Source organism: Eleutherodactylus coqui, chromosome 7 (genome assembly GCF_035609145.1).
Source record: "Eleutherodactylus coqui strain aEleCoq1 chromosome 7, aEleCoq1.hap1, whole genome shotgun sequence".
Classification (NCBI taxonomy): Eukaryota; Metazoa; Chordata; class Amphibia; order Anura; family Eleutherodactylidae; genus Eleutherodactylus; species Eleutherodactylus coqui.
In genome coordinates, this window is record NC_089843.1 from 84,589,345 (window position 1) to 84,616,593 (window position 27,249).

The window sequence follows — 27,249 nt, forward strand, 5'->3', positions numbered from 1 at the left end:
TATGTGGAACCCAGAAAGATGTGCATACTTAATGTTATGTGAATGTTTTTGTTTTATAATACGTTAATAAGAGTGTTATACTGTGTTAGGGTGATAATAAATATTATGTTACAGGTGCTGGTTGATTGTCCAGTTATTATACTGCAGTAAGCTAAGGGTTAAACAGCCTAGCTTTACAATTCAGAGTCTAGGGCAAAAAAGTTATATCAAGTCAGGGAGCCAAAGTTATATAAGAGACAGACACCGTACAGTACAGTGGAGTCGACCAGTGTAAACTAACTGATCAAGATTTAATTTTGGCTGCTGTTCTCCAGGCACCAAGAGATGCAGATGTGAGGCCCACTTATTAGTGGAAGAGCACAGGGGCTCAAAGCTCAGACTAAATGTATTCCTGATACCTGTGATCCATACCTGTTAGGATGCTGAAGAATCCATGACAGGTTCCACTGGTATGAGGATCCCTAAAGAAGCTGACGTCTATGGGTCAGTGAGGATACATACCCACAGACTGCAGTACGGAGGGCAAACTAGCTTAGAGGATATCATCCACCACCAGCAAAAGATTCCAGTTGTAACTGTTGGTCAAGAACTGTGCCTCCAACTTATAGATGTTAGAACTACTATGCTTATGCTACTAGTAAACCATGACTTAGCCTGTCTCCTCAGTACTCTGGACTATTTATTGAGGTTTTCACAGCTCAAACACCTTACCAGAAAACAGAACCAGGCCACTATGTTACACCATCACCCATTAAACCACTATGTGACTGACCAGTTTGGGGAGCAACACTGTGGACAACCACCATGGAGTGGGAAGGCACCCACCCGAAACATTGTTCCCATTCCTGGTCATCACATACACACAGGAAATGTTCCCTGCTCATATGTTGAACAAGTCCATAAACTCCATATGGGCCTCATCGATGTCAAAAGAGTTGCAAGAAAATGAACCCCTTTGGAATTATCTGCATTTCTGCTTTGATTAGTAATATAATGTGGTCTGATTGTTATCTAAGCCCCAATTATGGAAAAACAAAATCTAATTAACAACAGGCAAACAGTTGCAGCGACGACGCCACAATAGTCACGTGATAGCTGCATCCAGTCGCTGGCCTCAGCGGTCATGTGCCATTTATGTAAGCGTCACCGCTGAGGTTGTAGCGGTCGCTAGAATGATATATGTGCTGTCATGCCTGCAGGACCTCTGGGATTCTGGACCCAGCAGGGATTTATCGGGTGAGTATAGGATATTCCTTTCTACCATATCCTGTTTATGTCCAATTTAATCCCAGGCAACCCCTTTAAGATGAACAAGATGGCCACCAAGTCACACATGGACTGCTCAAGTCTGCTGGAGCAGAAGCTACTTTCACAGAGTGGAACTCCATTGTGGTTCATGAAGGAGGTTCTACACATCTATATGGCTTAATAGATGCATACAGGGTTATAGAGGAATCCTTTAAGTGAATCAACAGAATGAATAATAATTATGTATTACAAGTGCATTTTGCTTTAACACAGTATACTCCATAGTGTACAATATGGCCATATATATGATTTTGTACTGCACTTCATGCAGCCAAGGCCGACACCTCTTCTGTCTCTTCTTTACCCATTTGTTCTCATTGCATAGCGAACAGCAGTATGATATCCACGGGTGTCAGCTGCCGATGGAGATATAGCAACATGGTCCTTTCATGCATGGTTTCATTGGGGCCTCATTGAACTGGTTTTCCATTGGGTAATAAACAAAACACCATCTTCCAGCACATATGTAATAGTTTTTTTTTTATTTACTATCTTTTCATCCACTTTATTAGAGTCTCTGAATAGCAGGACTATATTGTAAGCTGTACAACAAATTTAGTCCAATTAAAAACTAAATTGTTATAAAACTCATAATTTATAGAGTCGTCTGGTGTTTCCAGCCAGGCCCATGATTAAAAAATAACATGAAATCAGTGTCTGTTTTGGCAGTTTGCAGAAGTATCAGATGTTCGTCCCATGTGCTCTCTTCAAACCCTAGAAAAGAGAATGCAAGCATTACATAATCACTTGTATAATAGTATAATTAGTCGTGATTAATATGTTGCTTTCAGCGCACTTCTTAATTTTCATCATATCCAAAAACTTTCAATAGATTTGACAGGAGTGTAACAAGGTGGTGTCCTCTTCATCTAGAGGAGAGAAAAAGGGGGTTCTTCACTCTCTGCCTGAGGATTGCGAATTCGACAAAAGTTCAAGAGGGGCCTGGACACCTTTCTTGAGCGTTACAGCCACTGATTATTTCAGAAGGTTCGGGGATCCAAGGATTATTCTAATTGCCAGATTTGGAATCACAAAGGAATTTTCCCCCCTAAAATTAGGAAAAGCGGCTTCTACCTCATTGGGGTTTTTTTTGCCATCCTCTGGATCAAAATTGCAGGATAATAGGAGGAAAATATTCCTGCCTGACCCCAATTATGGCAATCAGAATAAATTGCTAGATCAATGTCCCATCTGCACAATATAATGACTCCGAAGAAAAGCACCCAGGCATCTTTTGAACTTGTACAATGATTCCACCATTACAACTTTGTGTGGCAGAGCATTTCATAGACTCACTGCTCTTACAGTAAAGAATCCTATCTATAATGATGGTAAAACCTTCTGGCCCCTATTTGTAGAGAATGCCCCCTTGTCATTACAGGCCGGGCTGTAGACACATCAATAGAAAGATTCTTTATACTCCCTGATTAAACCTGATGAAGAGCCAGGTAAGGGCATGAAACATGTTGCTTATTTGATTTGCGTGTACAATAAAGGGTAGTGTTGGTTTATATACTTCACTGGACTGCTTTTTTATGTCCAGCGCCCAAAGATTTCAAGCTATTTTTCTTTATTTTTGATGGCCCCGATCCCAGATAAGTGTTGACCAGTATGAGACTGGATGGCAGCAGGTCTTTCAAGATCCATTAGATCTTTTTGATGCTCACAGATGAGCAATGTGCCTTAATTGCATGATGTAGTAAGATGAGCGCGGCACTGCCATACTTATTCCATCGCTGCTATAACATCTAATGCACAGGGAGCATTTACTTCTTTCATTTCCGTACATAATCCCAACTAGGACATATGGACATCATGAAGGTTGGGATCCTCTCTATGATGCAGAGCAGCTTTGTACAAGCGGTTCCTGATGTGGCACTTTAGTTCAGCTTATACATAGGTGCCTCAAAATTGTGCAAAATATAAAATTTGCAGACTGACTAGTGATTGGTATAGAGGGAACTGCAGTATGTTCTTGTCATAAGCATTTATGCCTCTTTTGATGTATCCCATGATTTGATTTGCCTTGATAGCAGTTGCTTGGCACTGGTTGCTAAAAGTTAAAGGGGTTATCCAGGTTGGGCTTCCAGGCTACACCAGGGTCAGAACAGAAGTGCTGCTCTGACCCCTGTCTAGTGACCAGCTCTGGTAATTGCAGGTGCAGCTCCTATTGAAATCAATGGGAGCTAAACTTGTAATTGCAGGCTGGGTTCCCAATCATTTCTATGAGAGCTGCACTTGTCATTACAAGCATTAGCCACTACACAGGGGTCAGAGCAGTGCTTCTGCTCCGACCCCTGTATTTCCCGGTGGCCGCCGCTTGAATATCCCCTTTAGGGCTCGGTCACACGGGCGTTTTTTGGTCCGATCTGCAGACGTGCTTGCGATCAGATCTATAGACCCAATGCATCCCAATGGGAGCAGGCACATGTCCGTTTTTTATGCGGATGTGCGATAAATTATAGGACACAACGATTCGCAGAACGCGCCTATCTGCGTTCTGCGAATCGTTGTGCTCTATATATGCGCTCAATTGGGCCGACCCCATTGAGAACATATACTAAAGATCGTTCTCCTCTGCCACAGCTGTAACAGCTGTGGCAGAGAAGAGCGAGGTTCGTCCATTGAAAGCAATGGGCTGCCGGCAAGCTCTGGATGAATTTTCGGGGAGGGGCTTAAAATATAAGCCCTTTCCTGAAAACCATCCTGAAAATGTGTAAAAATAAACAAAAAAAGTATACTCACCTTTTTCCTGCAGCCGGAGTTCAGCCACGTCCGGCCGGCAGTTCTCCTGAATTGCTCTCTGTAGTATTCAGCAGGAGGGGATTTTAAATCCCCGCCTGCTGAATGGGCTGCCTCTGATTGGTCACAGCCCTCACCAATCAGAGGCAGCTTTCACTCACCCATTCATGAATTCATAAATGGGTGAGTGAGTGCTGCCTCTGATTGGCTGAGTGCAGGGACCAATCAGAGGCAGCTCTCAGCTATTGAATGACAGCTGAGAGCTGCCTCTGATTGGTCCCTGCGCTCAGCCAATCAGAGGCAGCACTCCGTTTTTATACATAATTAGAGAATTTGTTTCCTCAGTCCAAGTGCATAGCCATTTGACATGGCAGAGATCTCAGATTTCCAAAATGCCTGAGCAATATCAGACCATAATTGCTAATCAGTGAATTCTACTTTGAGATGATGGAGATGATCAAGCAGCACAAAAAAGGTTTTTGGGCAATGTATGCAGTTGTAGTCCTTTCATTTACACAACCATTGAGAGCCCCAGTTCCTAAATTCTCTCTATAGATTCTTACTATAGAGGGTCAGTGGGAATAATAGGACTCTACAGGGAACGTTCAATACGTTCTAGGACTGTACCAAGCACAAATGCTTGGTTATATGGGGCGATATATTGTATAGGTTTGTAGCTCATGGCCTCATGTCCTTTTCGGTTCTGTGTACAGCTATTACAGGATCCTGGGTAAATGATGACATTTACAGGATATACCTGTATAACCTCTATATCCTGATGTTGGTTACATATATAGCAATATACACACACCGAAACATCTACAAACAAAGCAGCATTCAGAAAGGGTGGATTTATAGTTATATATACCAACCATGATTGTTTGCTGGAATAGATCGTCAAGGCCACAGAATGAATGCTAGTGAGAAAAACAAAAAAAGGAACAAAAACTATAAAATAAGATCAAAATAAAACAGAAAAAAAGAAAAAGGAAAATGCTGTGAGAGGTGGAGAATCAGACCACAAAGTGATGCATAAAATTCCAACACAGGAGAAAAGCAATCTGGTTCAGTATCACCTTCTGCTCATATAACGGCTGCACCTTGTACGGAAACACTTGCCTGCCAGCATTTCTGCCTTACAATTACAGCATCCCAGTGAAGAACTGTCCTCCTCTATAAACCCGTTGACCTTATACCTAATCCAAGCTGTGCCCAGGGACACCCAGTGTCCAGGAGTACAAAATCTATGTATTAATGTGACAGTGCAGGATCAGGAAAGCCCTCTCCAAATTTAGGTAGATTTGTCATTATAAGTTGGGAGCCATGCTGATTACCCCCCACTAACAGCTTTAGACTGGTTCCACATCTGCATCGGAACCGGACGGAGGTTCAGTCACAGATCCGGCTGACCATACCGGAAGAAAAAGAGCCGCATGCAGCGCTTTTTCTTCCGTCGAAAAGCCGGGAAGCTGGGCGGAAAGCGAACGGACCCAATTATAGGCAACAGGGTCCATCCGGTTTTGTCCAGAGACGGAACTTTTTGGCCATGGGGATTCCCTTTTCCTGCTCCCCGAAGGAACAGGAAAATGGAATCCCCAAAGCAGATGTGAAAGCACACTTAGCTAAGAATTTCTAAGAACTTGACAGAAGAGGGCGACCCAAGGACATATATTTACCGGTAATCATTTTGATACTCTTCACATTTAGGAGGCAGATGCATGTTCTTGTGCATTTTATGTATACTAAATGGGGCTGTCCAGGATAAAAACAAGGCTGCTCTCTTCCAAAACAGTCCAACCCTTGCCAAACGCTGTTTATTGTATTGCAGTGCAGCTCCACAAAAGTGAATAGGGCTGAGCTGCAATACCCGACATAATCAATGGACAGGAGTGGCACTGTTTTTGGCAGAGAGCAGCCATGTTTTTCTAATCTTGAACAACCCACTTAAAGACATTTTCCAGGGAAATACTATTGATGACCTATCTTTAGAATAGATCATTAATAGATGATCAGCTGGGATCTGTTGCTTGAGACCCCGGCCAATCAGCTGATCAGGCGCCCGCTGTCATTGCTGCTATACATTGGGGTACAGAGCAGAAGCTGCTACTTTAACCTCTATGTAGTAGCTGGCAGGTGCAGCTTCCATCAATCCTAATGAGGGTTGCACTTGAAATTACAAGTGACCACCACAACACAGGGCTGGAGCAGCAACGTGTGCTCTCCGTACTCCTGTGTATTGCTTCACTGACAGCGAGAGCCTGATCAGCTGATCAGCCAGGATCCCACGCGGCGGATCTCTGCCAATCAACTATTGATGGCCTATTCTGAGGATAAGTCATCAATAGTATTTCCCTGGAAACCCCTTTTAAAATTACTTACATGTCATTTATTGGATACTAAAGAGGACCTGTCACCACTTATAACACGTTAGTAAATACTTGTATTCCCCGCAAAATAACACTTCTAGAGCATCTTTTCTTAGAACTCTGCATGCATTCTGCCATTCCTCTGTTACTTCTCGTGTAAATGTATGAATGAATTGATTACTAGATGTTACCATTCCTCTTGTCAGCTGGACAGAGTCAGACTGTGTAAAGACCCAGTTGTCAATTTATTTATGCATTTCCAAGAGGAATAACAGAGGAACGGCACAACACTGATACAGTTTATATAGGAGAGCTGGCAGGACCTTTTTAAGAAAGAGGAGTCAAGAGAGGACATACAGATGCAGCACCTCTTAAATAGAATTTTGCGGTGCGCTACGCCATTAACGCAGCGCACCTCTGTAATCTGCATGGCCTGCCAGTAATTAAATGTCAAAGACTACATGAACTGCGTAACATTCCAAACTCCAACACATTAAATAAACAGATATAGCACGCCAAACATTAATTTGGGCATGCTACATCAGTTTTGCCAGTCTTAATGAGGAACTATAAGACTATGTGACAGTACAAAACATGTAGATGCGGTACTTCAAACTCTTCATACATAGTTTAAAAAAAAAAATTATATATATATATATATCAGCCTGGAAATAAGAGCACGTTGCTGATTGCCAATTCCACAGTATGTGAATTCTTGTGCAGAAATCTTGTGGTCTTTGCATATAGAGCCATGCTAGTACTATTGGGTATATATAATATATAGGAACATGGCATTCTGCCTTCTTGCAGGTTATTTATGTCTCTATCGTAGTAATAGTGCAAACAGCCATATTACTTGCACACTGTATCTCTAGGACTGTTGCTTGGGAAATATGTAGTTTCCTCAGTGCATCCTAATGACTCTATTTACTGTATTACACATCAGCAGTGCGGGCACATAATATAACCATCCGCCATAATAACCTGCATACATAACAACAGGAAGCCAAGAACTAGTTTACCTTTTCTTCTATTTCTTTCAGTTGCCGTTTTTGCAGTTCTATCCGGTCTTCAAGTTCACGGATTCTCTACAGAAAAGGTGAAGAGCAAACATTTGTAGCAAATATTATAAGAGGAAGTTACTTTATATCAAGTACTAGTAATGCTGGTCTAGTCCTAGAACAGATAGTAATACTAGAGGACACTCATCTCAGTGGGACCTATGGACATATGTCGCTCCAGCTTCAACTGGATCCATCCAATGCACAAACATCACAGCAAGCAAGTAATCGCTGGACCTGGCTGAGAGTTACACTTCTATCTTTGAAGGGATGAGAGGAGGGAGGGCGGTGACCCAACAGGAGGAGGGAGGATCCTTCTTTATTTTTACAGCGAGCTAATGATGTATGGCCCTCAATAGTTAAATCCAATTATGTAATTCATGAACAGAACATTGAGAAGTCTGTAGACTGGAAGCGAAGACTAGACCCAATGGTACATACTACACCTTATTTAGAAAACTCCACTTTGGACAATTCCTTTCAGTTAGAAGAGTGCCCTGAAGTGAAGGGATATTCCATCTAGAAATATCATATGCCATAAAAGTCCCACCGCTGTGCCACACTGTTTTCGTAACTCCCATTGACCTCAATGGGTGTAACGGTCTGGTTCGGGTACACAGCCTTAGTATTGCAACTAATGCGGGCAGAGCAAGGTCAGGGAAAGCCAGAGGTTGGAACACGGATAGCAGCAGTTCAGTTCAGAGGAGCAGGCAGGTGGTGGAGCTTGACTATAGGCTTGGAGCACAAATAAACACACAATGAAGAAGTGGAAGGGCCAGGCTTTTATAAGAGGTCCAATCTTGGGAAACAGGGTGGAGGCAAACAGGAAACTGGATCAGGAGCAGGAAACATGAACAGGATCAAGCAGAAAAGCTATCCAAAAGGGCTGGATAGCTCAGCAGGTAGAGCCGCTGTCTGGAGTACAGGAGCCCTTTTTGTTCAATTCCTGATAACGGACTGTAAACAGTATAGCAATGTCAGCTCAACTGTTTCTGTAAGTCCTGACTACCCCCCACCACTGCATTCAGCTGGCCAGGGTGTACTGGGGCATGACCAGATATAGATGTAGGTCTCAGAGGTGGGACCCACATCTATCAGACTTCATTGGCATATTTTGTGAACATGCCGCGAGAAATTCAGATTGGAATATCCCTTTAAAGCGACCCTCCAGTTAGTGCTTAAATGGATATACAAGTCAGTGCTAATGGGTAATGACTACCTGCTGTTTATTTTTCCTCAGAACTGTGCAAATAAATGCCAAAATACAGAAATATATGATCTTTATTAATCTCACATAAAATAGAATTAAAAAGGAATGATATCACACAGTAACATAGACACCAACCTGCTATACAATCTATACTGTATAATGAAATAATTCATACTTATCAATACACTAGCTGATATACCTGGCTTAGCCCGAGTTAATTTGATACAGGTGTTTACCTGTTTGCACGGAAAATTTTATGAAGTCGAGATTACTTTAGAGGAACCTAGGAATAAAATATTTATACACACAGAGAAGCATTAGATTCTCCTCAGACTGCATGTACCAATGTCCCTGTGCAGAATGTGCCACCCCTCCCACTATCCTCACTGAGGACCTAAAGAATGTTTGCGCTGCATTTTACGCTTGGACGATACTGGGAAGTTACATTACATAGGGGTGCACTTACTTTTGCAGTTGAATAATCGAGTTGTGAACCTCTTTACTTTTCCTATTTAGGACCGAAAGAATGCTCCTGCCAGATTTCATGTTTATACGACACTGGTAAGTTAGAAAATTAGCTTAGCTACATTCCACAGGGGTGCCAATACTTTTGCACTTAGCATTGAATAATCAAGTTGTGACCCCTTTACGTTTCCTATTTAGAACCTAAAGAATGCTTGTGCCAAATTTCACGCTTGTACGACACTGGGAAGGTACATTACATAGGGGTGCCAATACTTTTGCACTCGGCATTAAATAATCGAGTTGTGACCCCTTTACTTTTCCTAGTTAGGACTAGAGATGAGCGAGCGTACTCGGTTCGGGTGTTTTTGCACTCGAGCACCGCTTTTTCCGAGTAACTGACTACTCGGAAGAGAAGATTTGGGGGGGACGGGGGGCGGCGTGGTGGAGCAGGGGGTAGCCTCTCTCCTCCCCCACTCCCCTCTACAACCCCCCGCTCACCCCCGGCGCCCCCCGAATCTTTTCGTCCGAGAAGTCAGTTACTCGGAAAAAGCGCCTGCAGATACTGACTTGTATATCAAGCATCCTGTTCTGTCTCCTACACGCCAATATGGGCGCAGGCGCTGTAGGATGTAATGTGATTCTATAGCGCCGGCGTCTAGTGCATAGGTACAAGCACCAGCGGCATGGACCATGGCGGCTCCGTGCTGCTACTTAGAAGCATTGTATTCTACTATACAAGTTATTTAGGTAATGAACTGCTGGGCGTCCGCTGCGCTGTAATCACCTCTCTGTATAACTGGAGGCACACTTTAATAGAAATAATACAGTACTGCAAAGTACATGTATTCCAATGACAACCTAGTGGGGAACCTACAGTACACAGATGTTATACAAATGTTTTCACTGTGAAATCAATGCCCCCCACCACCACCACCACCACCACCACTCCCCCCACCGCCCCTCTCTTCTTCAGCTCAGACTCTACATCTCTCGCTGGATAAAAGGCATTAGCTGGTGGTTAATGCTATTTGCAAACTGCTACTTAAGTCATAATCCTATAACAAGGGCAAGCAGCAAGACACGGCATGATGAGATGCTCCATACAATTCCGTTAAAGGAGAACTCCAGTGAAATGGGCTTTTGATATGTCATAGGTACATGTGAAACATCAGTAGTATGTCCTTGAATTTACAATGCAAAAATCTAGTAGATGAAAATAGGGTTTGGATGCCTGTCACCCCCTCAGACCCTGTAATAGACATTAAAGGGGGTCTCCACTTTGAACTTTACCTACTTTCACAAGGATTCCTTAACAATAAGCAGGACGCAAAGGTTCCTCAACTCTGGGACCCCCAGCAAACAGTTGGTACGTATTTGAAAAACTGACAGTAAGTGTTAAAATTCCCTGCAACGCCTCCACAGGAGAAATTGAGCATTACACAGTTCCCATTCAACTCAATGGCTGTTCATGTAATAGAGAACAGGACAAGGCCTCCCGAGTGAGAGGTATTCTTTGCAGCCCACCTCAACTCTGCCTGAAAATGAGGATCCTCAACAGAGGACCCTCCAGAAGACAGTTATATGTATACATCATTTCTTGGTGAGAAATGATAACACTGTCTGGTGTGCACAAATATTAATGAGCTCACTGATGGGATTTTCTTCCACCAGGCAAAGTTTAAAACACTTAAAGGGTGGAGGATGAGGGCAGACTTGCTAAGCTGATTACTATGTCTGTATTACCATACGGGAGGCCAGGTATATATATATTGTGCCAGGTAAATTTCCATCACCTTTCTGGATGGCCGAACAAAAGGAAACTACAAATCAGGAGCAGGTAAGGAACATGAGATCTTCCCTAGTGTATTTTCTCACATGTGCACTCAAATGCTTATAGCTATATAGCTTATGGCTAGACTACAACAACCCTGCCCATGGTCACACAGTAATACAGTATCTATGGGTATATAGATATAGTATATATGTTAGGTAGATGGATTTTAATTCTAGCAAAGGAATTTCCGTTAATTATATGGGGGGTAGTCACCTGTCTAGGATCCAAAAAAAGATCTCTGTCTAGAAGGATGTACTCTGCATTGTGTATACACTTAGCTGTCACATTAAAGGCTTATTCAGATGAGCATGCTCAATTTTGATCCTTCAAAAACGGACCGGTTTTATGTTCTTGTGCATGTCCCTCTTGTATCCAAAAGAGTTGTGTGTGTCCATTTTTTACATGTCTGTCATCTGTTTTCTTTCTTGTACATAAAATAAAAGGAAGGAGGTGACATTTTTGTTTTCTAGAATGAGGCTACATTCGCATTGGGCAAGAGTACGTTTCTCAGCCTGATATCGCACTTGTTAACATGCGTTTTTTACAGTGATACTGAGCGTTTTTGAGTAAAAAAAACTCCTCGTATCACTTTGGTGAAATTGTGATCCTCAGGTATGTGAAAAAGACTTGGGTATACTAATAGATCACAGACTGAACATGAGTCAACAGTGTGATGAAGCAGTCAAAAAGGCAAACACAATTCTGGGATGTATTAAAGAAGCATAGAGTCTAGATCACGTGAGGTCATTATCCCCCTCTATTCTTCCTTAGTCAGACCTCATCTGGAATACTGTGTCCAGTTCTGGGCACCCACTTTAAGAAAGACAGACAAATTGGAGCAAGTTCAAAGAAGAGCTACTATGACGGTAAGTGGTCTGCAAATCATGTCCTATGAGGAACGGTTAAAGGACCTGGGAATGTTTAGCTTGCAAAAATGGAAAGACTGCACAAGGAAAGACTAGAAGTAATGGGATAAAACTGATAGGGAGGAGACGCTGATTAGATATTAGAAAACACTTTCTGACAGTGAGGGTCATCAAGGAGTGGAACAGGTTGCCATGCGAGGTGGTGAGTTCTTGTTCAATGGAAGTGTTTAAACAGAGGCTGGACAAATATCTGTCTGGGATGATTTAGTGAATCCTGCACTGAGCAGAGGGTTGGACCCGCTGACCCGGTAGGTCCCTTCCAACTCTACCAGTCTATAATTCTATGTTTCAAGATAGTGAAAGGATCGCAAGTGTTTCTCATTGAGTTCAACGCAAAACATCATATTGCATTTGCATGCACATTGCACGGTATGCTTGTGCAATCCGATGTCTTTAAAGGTCGCGTTGACAACAACGGTCATACGTTCCGATGGAGTGCCAAAGATGGAACATGCTGCCATCGCTGTTAGGAAAACAATTGCTCATGTAAAATAAATCCATTCAAAAGAATGTATTTTATATTCGTGCAAATTTTGTGCACATTGTACTGCACAAAACATACGCAAGAATATCACTCATGTGAATAAGTGAAAAATCAGTGAGCATGCATGGATGTTCTCCTTGTGAGCACCTTTTTTTCTGCACTCATTGGGAAAAATTTTACTAAGCACAGCATTTCCTGCGCCTTAGTACAACTTCCCTGGGCACCTGGACAGAAATGTATACTAGATAGGCAATAAGTGATGTTTATATGGATCAACTGGGACCAATGGAGTCTGGTCCCCTTTATGGTGAAGCCCTGCAATAATAATTTCAGAAACCCAATGATGTGGTAATCCGGTAGTGCCGCTGTGACTTTGTTCTATGTTAGAAATGTATACTTGGTCCGGCTGTCATAGATTTCTGGTATAATTTACGCAAATTTCTGTAGTAACACAATTTTTGTGCAACTGTGCAACACAATTTTTGCAACAGATAAGCAGATAGATGGCTTATAGTAACTTTAGTGCGCTGAATTCAAATACAATATCCGTTTTTTTCTGCCATGTAAGGTTTTCCAATTATGGGGAATAATGTATGTAATCCAATTGCCGTATTGTATTTTTTGGAAAAATGCCTTTACAATTAATCCAGTCAGCTCGCCAATTAACCTTGCCTAATAAAAAGAACAAAAGTGATTGCGCAACTATTTCGCAATCACTGTTACACACTACGTGCTGACTGAACACTATAAGGGTAGGTTTATGTAACATATAGGGTATCTTTCCATGTGGCGGAAATGCTGTGAAGCATCCATCAGTAAGTTGTAATTAATGAACTGTGTTTTTACAAGTCATTGATTAGACTAAATAAAAGAATTAAAATCATAAAACAAAAATACACATTTAGTATCTCTGCGTCCGTAAAAGTCTGATCTATCATAGTAATGCATTATTTACCCTGTACGGTGAATGTCACCTGAAAAAAAAATTAAGAACTCTAGAAATGAGCTTTTTCGGTCATTCTATCTCCAAGAAAAAATACAATAAAAAGTGCTCAAAAAGTCGTATGTATTCCAAAATGATACTATCACAAACTACAGGACATCCCGCAAGAAATGAGCCCTTGCACAACTACGTGGATGGAAAAATAAAACAGTTATTTTGTGCAGAGGATCGCGGCAGAAAATAATTTTTAAACAAATGTTTTTGAAAAAAAATTAAAGTAGTAAAGCACAGAAAAACTGCATAAGTTTGGTCTCGTAGTAATCGTACTGACCCATAGAATAAAGTTATCTGGTCATTTTTGTTGCAGCTTGTTCACCATAGAAACAATATGCTCTGAAAGATGGCGGAATTTCGTTTTTTTATTTTTTATTTTTACTCCACTTACAATAAAATGGTAGATTATATGGAACATTATATAGTACCATTGAAAAATACAACTCGTCCGCAAAAAACAAGCCATCATACTGCTAAGCCGATGGGTAAATAATGGAGTTACGATTTTTTAAAACAAAACAAAAAATTCTTGGTCACTAAGGGGTTAAATAACTTGAAAATGAGACATGCTGCTACTATTCAGTTTTTCCAGTGTAATCAGCAGGTTTTAATTTTACGGAAACATATCAATTACTTTCTGTTACATAAATCTCTGTCAGTCCAGAGTTGCCACACCCCCTTCGAAAAGCCCAGCACACTGTTTGAAAGTGTGCGGCTGGCACAGAAAAGAGAAAAGTCACAATTTTTTTGTGCAAATGCACGTTGTGCAAAAATGTGCAAATTTTTTTACACCTAAAACTGGCATAAATTCTTTGATAAATGTGCCCTTTTGACTTGAAAGAGTGACTCATACAAGAAATAGGACCAGAACAGGATATGTTGCTATATTACAGTATGTGTAAAAAAAAAAAAAAGCAGGTCTATATAGCCCCATTGACTATAATAGGTGTGCCGTCTGTGTGCAGTCAGTTGGAAATCTGGACAGCCCACGGACGTGGAAATTTCCCATATGAATAGGCCCTAATGCAGAAAACTACTTATTGTAGAACTGCAAGACCAAGAGCATGTCATATTTGTCATGTCTTTTTGGATGTTATAGGAAAATGTATGAGGGATCTCATAAATAGCTGTAGAGGTTTTCACATGGACCACAATGCTTTGCAACAGGTACTGCTTGGTCATAAAAATGCTCTGCTTCCCATAAATTGGGTGCAGGAGTCCAACAATGCTACCCACAGTTACTCTTCAGTCCCATAGCCAATGCTGCAGTGCTAAACACTCTATTTCCCCCAATAGGGATACACTTTAAGTTACATGGTTCATTAGCTTTCATTGCCGGTCATTATGTCTTGTACCTGTTGTGCCTGATGTAAGAGCTCCATACGCTCGTGTAGGATCTGACTGTCAAACTCTCGGCTTTGCCGCAGGATCTGTCTTCGTAGTTTTTCCACGGCCGCCCTCAAGTCTTCCCTTTGCGCCTCATTCAGACATTCACTGACTCTCTTCCCAGGCTCATGCTGCAAAGCATTATAGAGAGTGGCCTCCAGCTCCTGGATTTTCTAGCGCAAGTCACAACGTTCACCAGCATTTGTGTGTTCAAGGGATACAAAAGATTTAGAGAAGCAAATAAGAATACAGCAATGTATCACTAATGCATTGTTCGGGACATCTTTCTCTTGTATAGATCCACAAAGACATAATGTCTACATATATACAATCCTGTAACATCGTAACTAGAGCATAATGCCTGAAAACGCCCACTTTGGATACTACATTAAAAAGTCTTCTAGAATAACCTGACATTATAGTGTTAATAGGGAATCTAAAACTGCCTATACATGGTCCAATTGTGGTCTGGGTTGGAAAACCCAATCCAATGATCAAGAGAGGACAGGGCTGTATATGGCAACTATTACTCACTTTCCCTGCAGTAGTATGGGGCAAATGATGCATTATGCCCACTGCTGGGTCTTCAACACCAAGATGCACTCTTTGTAGTGGTTGCCTATTCTGGCTACTTAAGCGGAATCCCAAACTGGAATCTCTTTACTATTATCTCCCGAACCCAAAATATCCAAAACTGAGCATTCCCTTATACTGTGATGGGGTTCATACTTAACGCCTACCATATGTGCTTGATCAAGTGCTTGCTTCCGGTAATCCAGTTCTTCTTCTAAGTAGCCCTTCTGTTTGCTGAACAAATCCTAAAAAAGCAAGAAAAATAAGTGAACAGAATTGGCGAGAGTAAAGTGGGCCGAGCAGATCAAGACACTCCAAGTATTAAGTGTAGCTGAAACTTAACATTACAAATCAGAACATCGGCCAAATGGATAATGGAAACTCTAGATAATGGGTTTCAAGAATTGATGATGAATGAGAGTTCCAAACTCTGCCTATCAGCTTGATAATACATGGTTAGGCCATCTGCCCCAATTATACTCATGGCATTCATTATACTCATATATACCTATATTGTACTATTAGTTCAAGGCACTCAAGGAGTTGCATTCATCTCAGGAAGCAACGTTTTGTGTTCCAAGATGCAACGACATGCTCCGTATGCCTTATTTCCCAAGGCTACAGCACATTTTGAGTCACTAAAAACTGTGCAAAAATCTAATGGAAATCTCCACCATGTAAACAGTGCCTTCATGGAAGACTCATAGATGGAGGATGGGGGAGAATGGAAAAAATTCAGGTGATTTGAAGTATTTTACAAAAACTCCACTTACTCGTAATCTTACCTTCTCATTTTCCAGGTCTATCATTTTCTGAGTCAGGGCGGCTTCTGTCACCTCAATCTGTTTTAACCACTGCAATGAAACACAAATCAATCATCCAACCAATTATTCGAACCGAAGATTGATTCTTTCAGAATTGCATCTGGTTAGATGATGTAGTAGGCACCAAGTAGCGAGAATCTGTCACTGAGATGTCACTAATATAGACTCGATATTAGAGGACACAGTCAAGAGCTGGCCGTAATTTGGCGACTTCTCGCAATCACTTGTAATTGGTCCTCCGAGAAGGAGAGATGTGACTCATGGCATATATTTCACCTGCAACTTGTAGCACTGAGGAAGTACGCATATTCTTAGTGAGGAATTTCTCATGGATTCTGCATGCGGGAGCCCACAGAAGAAACCGATCCTGGCCACAGCCGAGGACACTTGCAGGTCTTAATTTTCTTCACTGTGGATGAGTGCAGCAGCGCTGTCGCACATGTGCAGTGGAGTTTTGCTTTTTAACTTCTGCTTTCCTGCGAAATCCACGGCCCATCCTCAATTGAATTATGGACGGGGCATGGATTGGACGGCTTCCATTGACCTCAACAGAAGCCGTCCAAGCGGCATCTGCACTGAAAAGAAGCATGCTGCGATTTTTTTCTTCCAGACCAAAAGTCCGCAAATCAAATCCACATGCTTTTTTCATTTGCGGATGCCTATGTTTACTCATGGGTGGACATTGGGCCTTAGGGTCTATTGCAGTGCACATCAAGAGTATAAGCCAGGAGCAGAGGCGTAACTTGAAGTTCCTGGGCCCCGATGCAAAACTTGTAACAGGGCCCCCAACTAAAATGCTTTACTCATAGTACTGGGTTCCCTATATGGAGAAGAGAGGACTTATGGGCACCCTAAGGCTCCTGGGCCCGGGTGCAACCACATCCCCTGCATCCTCTATAGTTACGCCCATGGGCGGGAGGATTTCCTGATGGGAGGATGCCTCCGATGTATGTGACTGTACATAGATACAGTACCATACATTGCCCAAAGGCTCCCATATACAAATCTGTATTGCTGAAAATAAGGTATGTCGGCCTATACTAGCCAGGTGAATGACATTCTATGGATATATTTGTACCAAGAAAGATGTACATACACCTAACAGACACTGCAAACACAGAGTGAGTACATCCTCAGGGTAGTTTCACATGGACGATTGCGATATAGCCGAGAGAAAATCGCGGGACAATCATGACTTTGTCCATGTGCTATTTTCTTGCGAGAAAGACAATAGGACTTTCTAATGTTTAAAATGCATTGCATGAAAATTGCAAGTTTGAGCATTGCAATGCGATAAAGCAAAGGCTCCATAGGAAACATGGGCAATACAAAAAGAGCAAAACACAATGAGCTGGAATAGGGTTTTCTCCAGCAGGCTTCAGGGTATTCTGCAGCTTCCTAATTGTGTAGAAGCAGTATGCGCACACTGACCAAGTCAAACACGAGGTATGAATCTCATGTTAAAAATGGCTCCTCTGGGAGAGACATCCAGACAGGCCTTTTTATTGAAAAGGATAACACCTGCCCTTTATGGGCGTTTAACAGATTACATCAGTAACATATATATATTCTTATTCGCTGGATTATATAGAATCTCCCGCCTCCCTACCCACCCTTCCTCACGTCCGCCATAGTGTGGACTTTGTCTGCTTTAGCATGCAGACAACCTTAAGGAATTCTGTGTAGTTGACAAATCATTGTTTAAATAGATTGTGTGAGGAGTGGAAGGGGGCCTAGGTAAACACTCAGTATTGAACACAGATCTACACATAACACTATGGCCCTTAACTCTTAGAGGCTTCTTGTGCAATCCCTATGTACTTAGCTAACATTACATAATACATCCTTCACCATCCCATTGTTTTAGCAAATACCATGATTAGATTGTGTCGATCAAACTCCAGAGCTAAAAGTCATTACAACAGCATAACACATTTGGTTTATACAAATCAATAGACATTTTATACTAATTAATTATCATGTCTACTACAACAACATCTTATAAGTGAAAACATCGCAAATGTGAAGGAAACCATTGAAAAGCATGGGTTTCATAATTCTGCTTTTCATGTGCCCTCGCATTACGCGAATATCGCCCGCCTGAGTCACATAATTTGTGATAAGCTCTATGCTTAAAATATTTTCCTCAACGCTGGAAACGCTGTACTGACAGGCCTTATGTTCTAACACTAATTTCATCAGATTTATTTCCACACTTGGTTTTGCTGACCCTGGAATTATAATGCAATAATGGAGTGTACTGTATAATGTAATCATAATGTATAAAGCGCTCTTAAACGGCCTATCATTAGGATAGGCCATCAATATCAGATCGGTAGCGGTGCGTCTCATAGCACCACCAATCAGCTGTTTAAAGGGGTTGTGGTGCTCCAGTGAGCATCGTTTCCCCATCATTCTTCATACTCCAAAACACCATCACATTCATAGTGGCTGTCCACGGTATTACAGCTTTGTCCAAGTCAAGTGAAATGCTGTGGCCCCTTCAAACACCTGATCAGCAGGTGTGCCAGGAGTTGAATCTCCCCAGATCTGATATTGATGGCTCATCAATTTAAATTAGTTGGAAAACCCCAGTAATTTGGTTGGTCCTTCCATGAATCACCAAGGAATTTGATCGTGATTGGCTCACAATATTCCCTAGTAGTCTTCATCGAAAGTGAAAGATCTTGACTCCTGAAGAAGCTTTTCTACTATCCTAGAAATCTTCTTTGAATGAAGTCCATACTTCTGATTGACGGAAGTGTTCCGCACCTACTCGTGCATAGCCTGATCTTCACATCGGTCTAGTAAGCTGAATTTCACAGGCTCAAAGCTGGAATACGGCTCTGATGAAAGCATTCTATTGAAGATCAGATCCCATGAGCTGACTGCTTGTCACTTGCAGAAAATCTCTTTTAGAGTTTAACACTCTTGGCTATCTCAGAATTTATATCATTTCTAATAACATCATCGATACATCAATAAGTAGTGTTTAAAATTTGGATGAAGGCCTGTTCAGTCCAATTATATGTAATATCCCATAAGTCTCTGCTGAGCAGGGAAGCAGTTGATTGAGAGATGCTAAGCAACCAAGAGACAAAACACTGTTCTTATTAGCAAAGAAGAAGAAATTTTCACACCAGCGCTCTCAATACTAATCTCTAATTAGTGGTTGAACTAGATTGATGGGAGCTCCATTATACGCTAAGAACAGGCCTGATTATGAGTGACAAATAATCTACTATTTCTTCAGGTGCCATATCCATCATTATGTATTTTTGCAATCAAACCAGCCCATTAAGCTCCATCTTCTATGTTAAGCCGCATATTAGTCAGCTGTATTTTTTGCAGTTTCCAAATCTACTGTATTATCCACATAACATACTTTGCTTGCAATAGGGGGGGAGGGGGGGGGGGGGGGGGGACGGGACTAATTCCCAACTGCTTCCTAGAAGACTTCATCAGCAGTAATGTTGAGTGACCCGGTTTCTAGTGGAACTTTGCTATAAAACTTTAGTTTGTCAAGAACTTTGACAAACAGGCGGTTTGTTTTGGCCAAACTGGAAATTAATAAAAACCCCTAAAACTAGTACTGAGAACTGGAAAAGAGGAGGTGGGTGGCAGTGGTCCTTCACTGGATGTGGCTTAATGTTTAGCACTATTGCCATGCAGTTGTTGTCTTTGGTCAGATTTGAAACTAGAACTTCAGTACTGCAAGGCAACAGTGCTAAAACACTGAGCCACCATTCTTCTTCTTACTTCTCCAGATGAGGAAGAGAAGAAGGAGAACAAGAAGAAACATAAAGAACACATAAAAATTCCATACAAATGTTTTCCTTGGTCAGATTTGAACCTAGGACCCCAGTGCTGCAAGGCTAACCACTGAGCCACCATGCTGCTTTTTATTTCTCCACAGGAGAAGGGAAAGGAGAAGAAAAAGAAGAAAAAACACAAAGAACGTGCAAACTCAACGCAGATGTTGTCCTTGGTAAAATTTGAACCTAGGACCCCAGCGCTGCAAGGTAACACTGCTAACCACTGAGCCGCCAAGCTTTTGTGAACCAGCTGAACCAATCTTTTGAACTACATCCACAATATCTGACAGCCTGTATTCTATGAATGGAATAAATAAAGGATTGCACAATGAAGTCTATGTACCTTTTCACAGAGTGATAGAACAGTTCCCGCTTGGATGACTGCAACCTGCTCTTCATTCCGCAGATTCTGTAAGAAAGGTCAGTGTTACTCTATAGTATAAAAGGAAGATCTTCATTTCAGAGTAGATGCCTGCTATTCATACATTTTGTTAGAAAATTGGCAAACAGAACTCAGCCCCCTTCTCTAATGTTCTGTGTCATATAGTAACAGTGTTTACAATAACGAGTGAATTAAGTAATGCAACCCTAAAGGATTCTTGTAGCATTATAGCGAATATCCAGGAGTAAACTACTGATGACGTATCATTGGGATAGGTCATCAGCAGTAGATCAGCAGGGGTTAGACACCCTCATCCATCAGCTGTTTGCTGTTAGGTTCAGCCCCTGTAGCACCATTCTTGGCCACTGCACAGTGTACGGCGCTATGTATTTCAAGCACACAGCAGCTCGGAAAAACAGCTGATCAGTGGAGGTGCTGTGTGTCTGACCCTAGCCAATGTATTGATGACCTATTCTGAGGATAAGTAATCAATAGTTTAGTCCTGGAAAACCAGTTTCCAAGGGTTGTCCATCATTAGAAAAACATGGCTGCTCTCTTCGGCACCATGCCTATCTATGAGTTGTATCTAGTACTGCAGCTTAAAAAAATAATAGAAAATGGCCATATATTTACCAATATACTAATACTAACATGCAGACAGCCAGACTGTTATATGGAGGAGCACAGGTGAAGGTACTAATGAACAACCACTCATACATCCTCCTTATACTGAGGGGGGCGGCTTCATAGTGCTATACTTGCACATAGATAAAGCGTATAGAGGGTGTCAGGCCACATAGTACGAATTAATCAATACCTCATATTTATCAGTACTTGTTAGTACGTATCAATAACATGCAGTGCAGCTTTGACTGCTGGGGGAGCCCAGGATGCCAGTGCCACTTTGGTTCATCTATGAGGTGCATGGCAGCCCGTTGGATTGAAATTTGACGTCACTAATGGGTTATGAGCCTGCATGGTGCACTACATGTTCTATGCGGCCTGACACCCTGTAAATTTCCTAATTCTATACAACCTTTTTTCTGTTCATCAGTATCACAGGGAACTTTAGGGAAAATGCTGGCTTTAATATATATATATATTATATATAGACAAAAGTCTGATCGGAAGGGATCTCACCACTAGGACCTCCAGCGGTCCTAAGAACAGGGTCCCATGTTCCTCTTCTTGACAGTGGGCTCATGCACCTCCCACAGTGAGGAGGGGGAGACTGAATGGAGCGGCGGTTGAGCATTCACAGTGCCGCTCCATTCATCTTCAACGGGACCGCCAGGGATAGCTGACAGACGCCTGTACTTCATAAAATATATAGTATATAAACTAGGTAGCTGCCAAAGATTAAATCTTCCTAATCAGGATGACTCAGGAAATTACCCCATTATCTCCAAGTATATCCAGCTTCTTCATTAGCTCTGAAATATCCACATCCTGAAAGAGAGCAGTCACATGAGTAAAGTAAGAGCAGGCCCTACCCTCTAGAGACAGTAATCATCCAGATACACAAAGCAGAGAATGACTGGAAGCCAATGTACAAACAGCGATGCAAGTTGAAGATGATGTTTGTTGAGAGATACATACCATGCAGCTATAGTCTGAAGACTCGTTATGTCCCATTGAGGCCTGCAACAGATTGTAGAGCAATCAGCTGCAGGTCTCCCGGTCACTAAAGGACTTGACTCGCTGTTCAAGCATCAATTCAGGCTGTTCTATACAATGGCATGAACGGTATTAAGATATGGGCATCACCAATAAACACTATTGTGGAACCAAGTAATAATAACGATGTAGGTTATCTAAACTGTTGTGTGGAGATTTTAGAGACCTTATCATGTCCATTATAGAGTATGAGCTTCATCTGTAAGTATAAAGGTGCATACTGGGATATAACATTGAATTGGACTCCACCAAGGGGCTGTGGTGCTTGATCGGTCCTTCACTGTAGTAGTAACCAATGCAGTGCCCCCCTTATCCATATAGTACTACAGAGCTGGGCAATGGTGCCAGCCACACTATCTGCATGGACAAGTAGGGCTATGTTGGGTACTGAAATGAAGAGTTAGTAGCAATGAGGCACATTTTTCCTGATTGGGAGTTCTGATAGCCGAACTCCACAAATTCATGGCCTATCTTATGTTAAGCCAATTAATATTATATCCTGGAATATGCCTTTACAACTATAGGGTTCTTTACCATCAATCATTTTTGCCCATGTGATCCTTGGAAACTAACTGGTCTACCCTAAATATATCCAGCATAGGTAATATGGAATGTAAAGGTAAAACACATGGGGATCTCTATATGACATAGGCACGCGAGCATATTTTAGGGCTATGTGTTGTCTGTGTAATTATGTAGACAGCACATGACCCCATTATAGTCAATGAGACTGAACGCTTTTCACATGGACTAATGGTCCACGTTCAAAAAACAAAAAAAAAAACTTATGGCATGTCCTATTATTGTCCACTTCATGGCCGATATATAGGACTTACCAATTCATGTGCAGTGTCCATGTAGATCAGGCAATACACGGACTGGTGTCCATGTGCTGTCTGTCAGATGCGTGTTACACCTAAGGATGCCTACTCACTAGCGATATTTCTTCTTGTGCTGCGAGAGCCTCGCAGTGCAAAGAAAACTCTGGGATATCGCACACTGCTCTCAATGGGGCTGGCGGCAGCAGCTCCAGCCCCGTGGAAAACATAGGGAATTTATCGCGGACTTCTGCCACACCTGTGACAGCTATAGCAGAGGATTCCTTCATCGCCCTGGGGACCGCGGAGGTGAAGGAATCCGCTGCCACAGCTGTGGCAAAAGTCTGTGATGCTATCCCATTGCTTTCAATTGGGTCGGCACTGCTGCGGCCCCATTGAAAGCAGTGGGTTGCAGGCAACCCCGGCAGCGATGATTTTCGGGGAAGGGCTTGAAGTATAAGCCCTGCCCTGAAAATCAGCTCTAGCTGTAAAAAAAAACTAAAAAAAAAATTTTTACTCGCCTAGAAGAGCTGTTCGGCTCTTCTCTCCGGCACGGTAGTCTTCTGTGTTCTGGAAGACGGGGATTGAAAAATGAATTCAATGAATGGCTGAGCACTGCCTGTGATTGGCTGAGCACTGTGACCAATCACAGTCAGCGCTCAACTGTCATTCAATGGCTGAGCGCTCAGCCAATGACACCATCGCTTTTTGGGTGTAGGGATTTTTCCATCCCGGGCCTCCAGAACACAGAAGACGACTGCCGGACGGCTCTTCTAGGTGAGTATATATATATATATATATATTTTTAACAGTTAGGGTTGATTTTCAGGAAAGTGCTTATATTTCAAGCCCTTCCCCGAAAATCATCACTGCGAGGGTTACCTGAAACCCACTGCTTTTAATGGGGCTTCAGCAGTGCCGACCCCATTGAAAGCAATGGGATAGCATCACGGACTTCTGCCACAGCTGTGGCAGAGGATTCCTTCACCCCCGCGGTCATTAATGAATCCTCGGCCATAGCTGTCACAGCTGTTGCAGAAGTCTGCGATGTATTCCCTATGTTTTAAATGGGGTTAGCACTGCTGCGGCCGGCCCCATTGAAAACACTGAGCGATATCGTAGATTTTTTTCTCTGCGCTGCGAACCATTGAAAATCATTGGTTTCATAATCATGTGTTTGCACTCGCATCGCAGGAAAAAATATCGCTAGCGGGTAGGCACCTCTCAGGCGCAACACAGACTTATGGTTAGTGTGCATCTAGCAGCCTTAGCTGGTGTTCATACTTGCATAATCCCCACCACGTTGACCTAGCAACTGGTGTCATGCACAGAGATAGTACCTGCTGGATCTTGTAATGCTTGGAGATGGACTTTTGTAGGTCCTTTTCTAGTGTTGCAACTGTGTTTTTATGCATTCTATAGTACTTTTTGCAGACAGTACCTATTCATTCAGGTTCTAGTCAGTCATCAGCCTCCTCTAAAGAGGTTGGCCACTTTATGTACAGTTATTACAAATGTGTGTGAAATAGTCATAGATTTCCATATTAGAAGTTCTGCAGAGCTTTCTTTCTGTAAAACTCAGGCCCCCTTGTTAAGCCAAGCCTTCTGTCCTAACAGCATGCCTGTCCCATCTAGAAAATGGATGAACATGAAGGGCCATACGACCCAACATGTCAATCATCGGTAATCTCATGTAACGTCCAGGGAGAAACATTGTACATGTGCTAGTTTCCTGGACCTCCAAGAGCTGTGCAAGTGCAGATGAAAGCATGGAAGTAAGATGATGAATACTTTTATTTACGCTTGTGCAGATCCTGGACATTCAGGAAATTTGCGCATGCGCAGTGCGTTTCCCTAGAGGTAGAGTGAGATTACTTATTGACGTGTTGGTTCACATAACCCAGTCCAAACACAGTTAAACTCCAAAGTGTGTACTACTCAGGCTTGCTCATAGGTGTCATGAGCAATGGATCCCACAATTACATATATGCATATAATAAATGACAGACACCATAATCCCATTTTCTGGATGGGCGTGGCTTCTATTGGCTTGGTTTAACAAGGAGGTGTGGCTTTTTACAGAAAAAAGGGCATAACTTGTAATCAATTAGTTTCCTCTATACGTATTTTGCAGGTTTGCATAAACTATCCATAAAGTGGCTAACTTTCTTACGATAGAGCCACAAACAGTGGATTTTTTTGGTCACCCCCCCAAAAAAAAGAGAAGTTGTCAACTGAATCTATTGTGTTAGCAACAAAATGCACTAAACACCTTTGCACAGTGAAAGTAGCCATTTTGGAACTAAGCCAATGGCTAAATAGGTCACCACTTTAGGCCACTACCAGTCTTGTAACCAAGCAAATTACATGGTCCAAGCATGTGGTACTGCCTGAAACTCTCAATGTGGCAAACCACCTGTAATGTCACCAGTTATGAATAAATACAGAACTTTTTTAATTTAAAAAAACTATCTGGCCCAGGTTACAATATAGCCACCTCTCTTGTTTCAGAGGTAACATTTGTCACTATACAATCACATCCTAGGGTATTGTGGAACAGTCCACAGGGATGAAACAGCACATATAAGCTGAGGCGAAAGTGACCATGCATGGTTTCATGTTTAAAGAGCACTAATAATGACATAAGTAAGGGATGCTTGGTTAACATGTCATGGGTTAACGGCAGTGGAAACACATGGTATGCGCCAGAAGAGAGAAGTGAATCTGCATCTACCTTAATTCCTTCCTGCTGACAGAATAGCTGCAGAGCGCTTCCATTATTTTCTGGGAAGCTGGCTATATGGAGGTTAAAGGCTGGAGACCTTCGTTCTCTCTCCTGGGAAAAAATGTGTTATTTTACATTTGAACCTAATAGAAAACCTAGGAATTGCCCTGATATAAAAACAGTGTGCTTATGTGGAAGCCACAACCATATCAGCTTCTATTAATGAAGGAGAAAATCCATTTATAGTACTAGTCAAAAGTAAAGTTTGGACCTACCTTTTCATTCCATGTTTTTTTTCTGCATTGTAGATTCATATTGAAGACATGAAAGCTATAAAAGAACACATGGAATTAAGTAGCAACAAAATAGTGTTAAACCAGAATATACTTTATACTCTTAAAAGCAGCCCCATATTTCTTTGATGAACAGTTTTGCACCCTCTTGGCTTTTTCTGAATCAGCTTGATGAGGTAGTCACTTGGAATGTTTTTCCAACAGACTTGAAGGAGTTCCCAGAGGTGCTGAGCACGTCTGTTCACTCCAATGTCCAACTCATCCCAAACCATCTCAATTATGTTTAGGTTGGGTGATTATGAAGGCTATGAGAGGTGTGTTTGGGATCATTATCCTGCGGAAAAACAAATGATGGTCCTACTAAGCACAAACACACCTGATATCATGTAACTGCAGAATGCTGTGGGAACCATGCTGGTTAAGTATGCCTTAAATTTTGAAGAAATGGGAAGGGACTTGTTATTTGTATAGGGCCAACGTATTGAGCAGCGCTTTCAGTTAATTTATGGGTACTCATTTTACCAACCTCGGAAGGATGGAAGACTGAGTCAACCTTGAGCCGGCTACCTGAAGCATGTGGGACTTGTGCTTAGAACTGCATACTGCTGCCTTAACACTCTGCGCCACTCAAGGCCCTATGAAGAAATCACCCAAAGTGTCACCAGCAAAGCACCAACACATCATCACACCTCCTCCTTTTTGCTTCACAGTTGGAACCACACATGGATATACCATCTGTGTACCTTTTCTTTATCTCAGGTGGTTGAAACAAAAATGTCCAATTCTGACTCAGCAAACCAAAATACAAAAGATTCCACTGGTCTAATGTCCATTCCTTGTGTTTCTTGTCCCCAGCAAGTCTCTTTTTTTTCTTGTCGATGTTTCTCAGTAAAGGCCCGATTCTTGCAGTCCCCTCCGAACAGTTGACGGCAAGATATGTCTAGTACTTGATCTCTGTGAAGCAGTTATGTGGTCTCTAATCTGAGGTGCCATTAATTTATTGTTTCTGTGTCTGGTAACTAATGAACTTATCCTCTACAGCAGAGGTAACTCTTGGTCTTCCTTGCTTGGGATAGTTCTCATGAGAGCTAGTTTCATCATAGCATTTGGTGGTTCTCATGGCTACACTTGAGGATACTTTCAAAGTTCTTCAGATTTTTTGGGCTGACCATCTCTTAAAGTAATGATGGGCTGTTTCTCTTTACTTAGTTGAGTGGTTCCTGTCATAATGTGGACAGAACAGTAGTTGAATAGGCCTAAGTACTGTGTGGAACCTTGCCTCTGCACAACTGATGGTCTCAAACACATAAGGAAGACAAGAAATTCTACAAATTAACTCTTGGCAAGGCATACCTGTTAATTG

At 42.0% G+C, this 27,249-nt stretch overlaps 1 protein-coding gene across 6 annotated transcripts in view; it reads right to left on the bottom strand.

Annotated features, from left to right (window-relative positions):
• Positions 1–1,787: 1,787 nt before the first annotated feature.
• JAKMIP1 (janus kinase and microtubule interacting protein 1) overlaps positions 1,788–27,249 on the bottom strand; it is a 142,453-nt gene continuing 116,991 nt past the window's right edge. For 3 of the 6 annotated variants that reach the window (XM_066573298.1, XM_066573300.1, XM_066573299.1), the window contains 9 exons: positions 25,603–25,704; positions 21,769–21,822; positions 20,335–20,400; positions 16,126–16,206; positions 15,520–15,597; positions 14,749–14,952; positions 7,439–7,504; positions 4,923–4,967; positions 1,788–2,022 (listed from right to left, as the gene is read on the bottom strand). In XM_066573298.1, coding sequence (XP_066429395.1) covers positions 1,990–2,022; positions 4,923–4,967; positions 7,439–7,504; positions 14,749–14,952; positions 15,520–15,597; positions 16,126–16,206; positions 20,335–20,400; positions 21,769–21,822; positions 25,603–25,704 — 729 coding nt within the window. In that variant the 3' untranslated portion in view covers positions 1,788–1,989. Of the gene's footprint in view, positions 2,023–4,922; positions 4,999–7,438; positions 7,505–14,748; positions 14,953–15,519; positions 15,598–16,125; positions 16,207–20,334; positions 20,401–21,768; positions 21,823–25,602; positions 25,705–27,249 lie in introns of all 6 variants that reach the window. The other 3 variants (XM_066573301.1, XM_066573303.1, XM_066573302.1) reach the window with 3 other exon arrangements.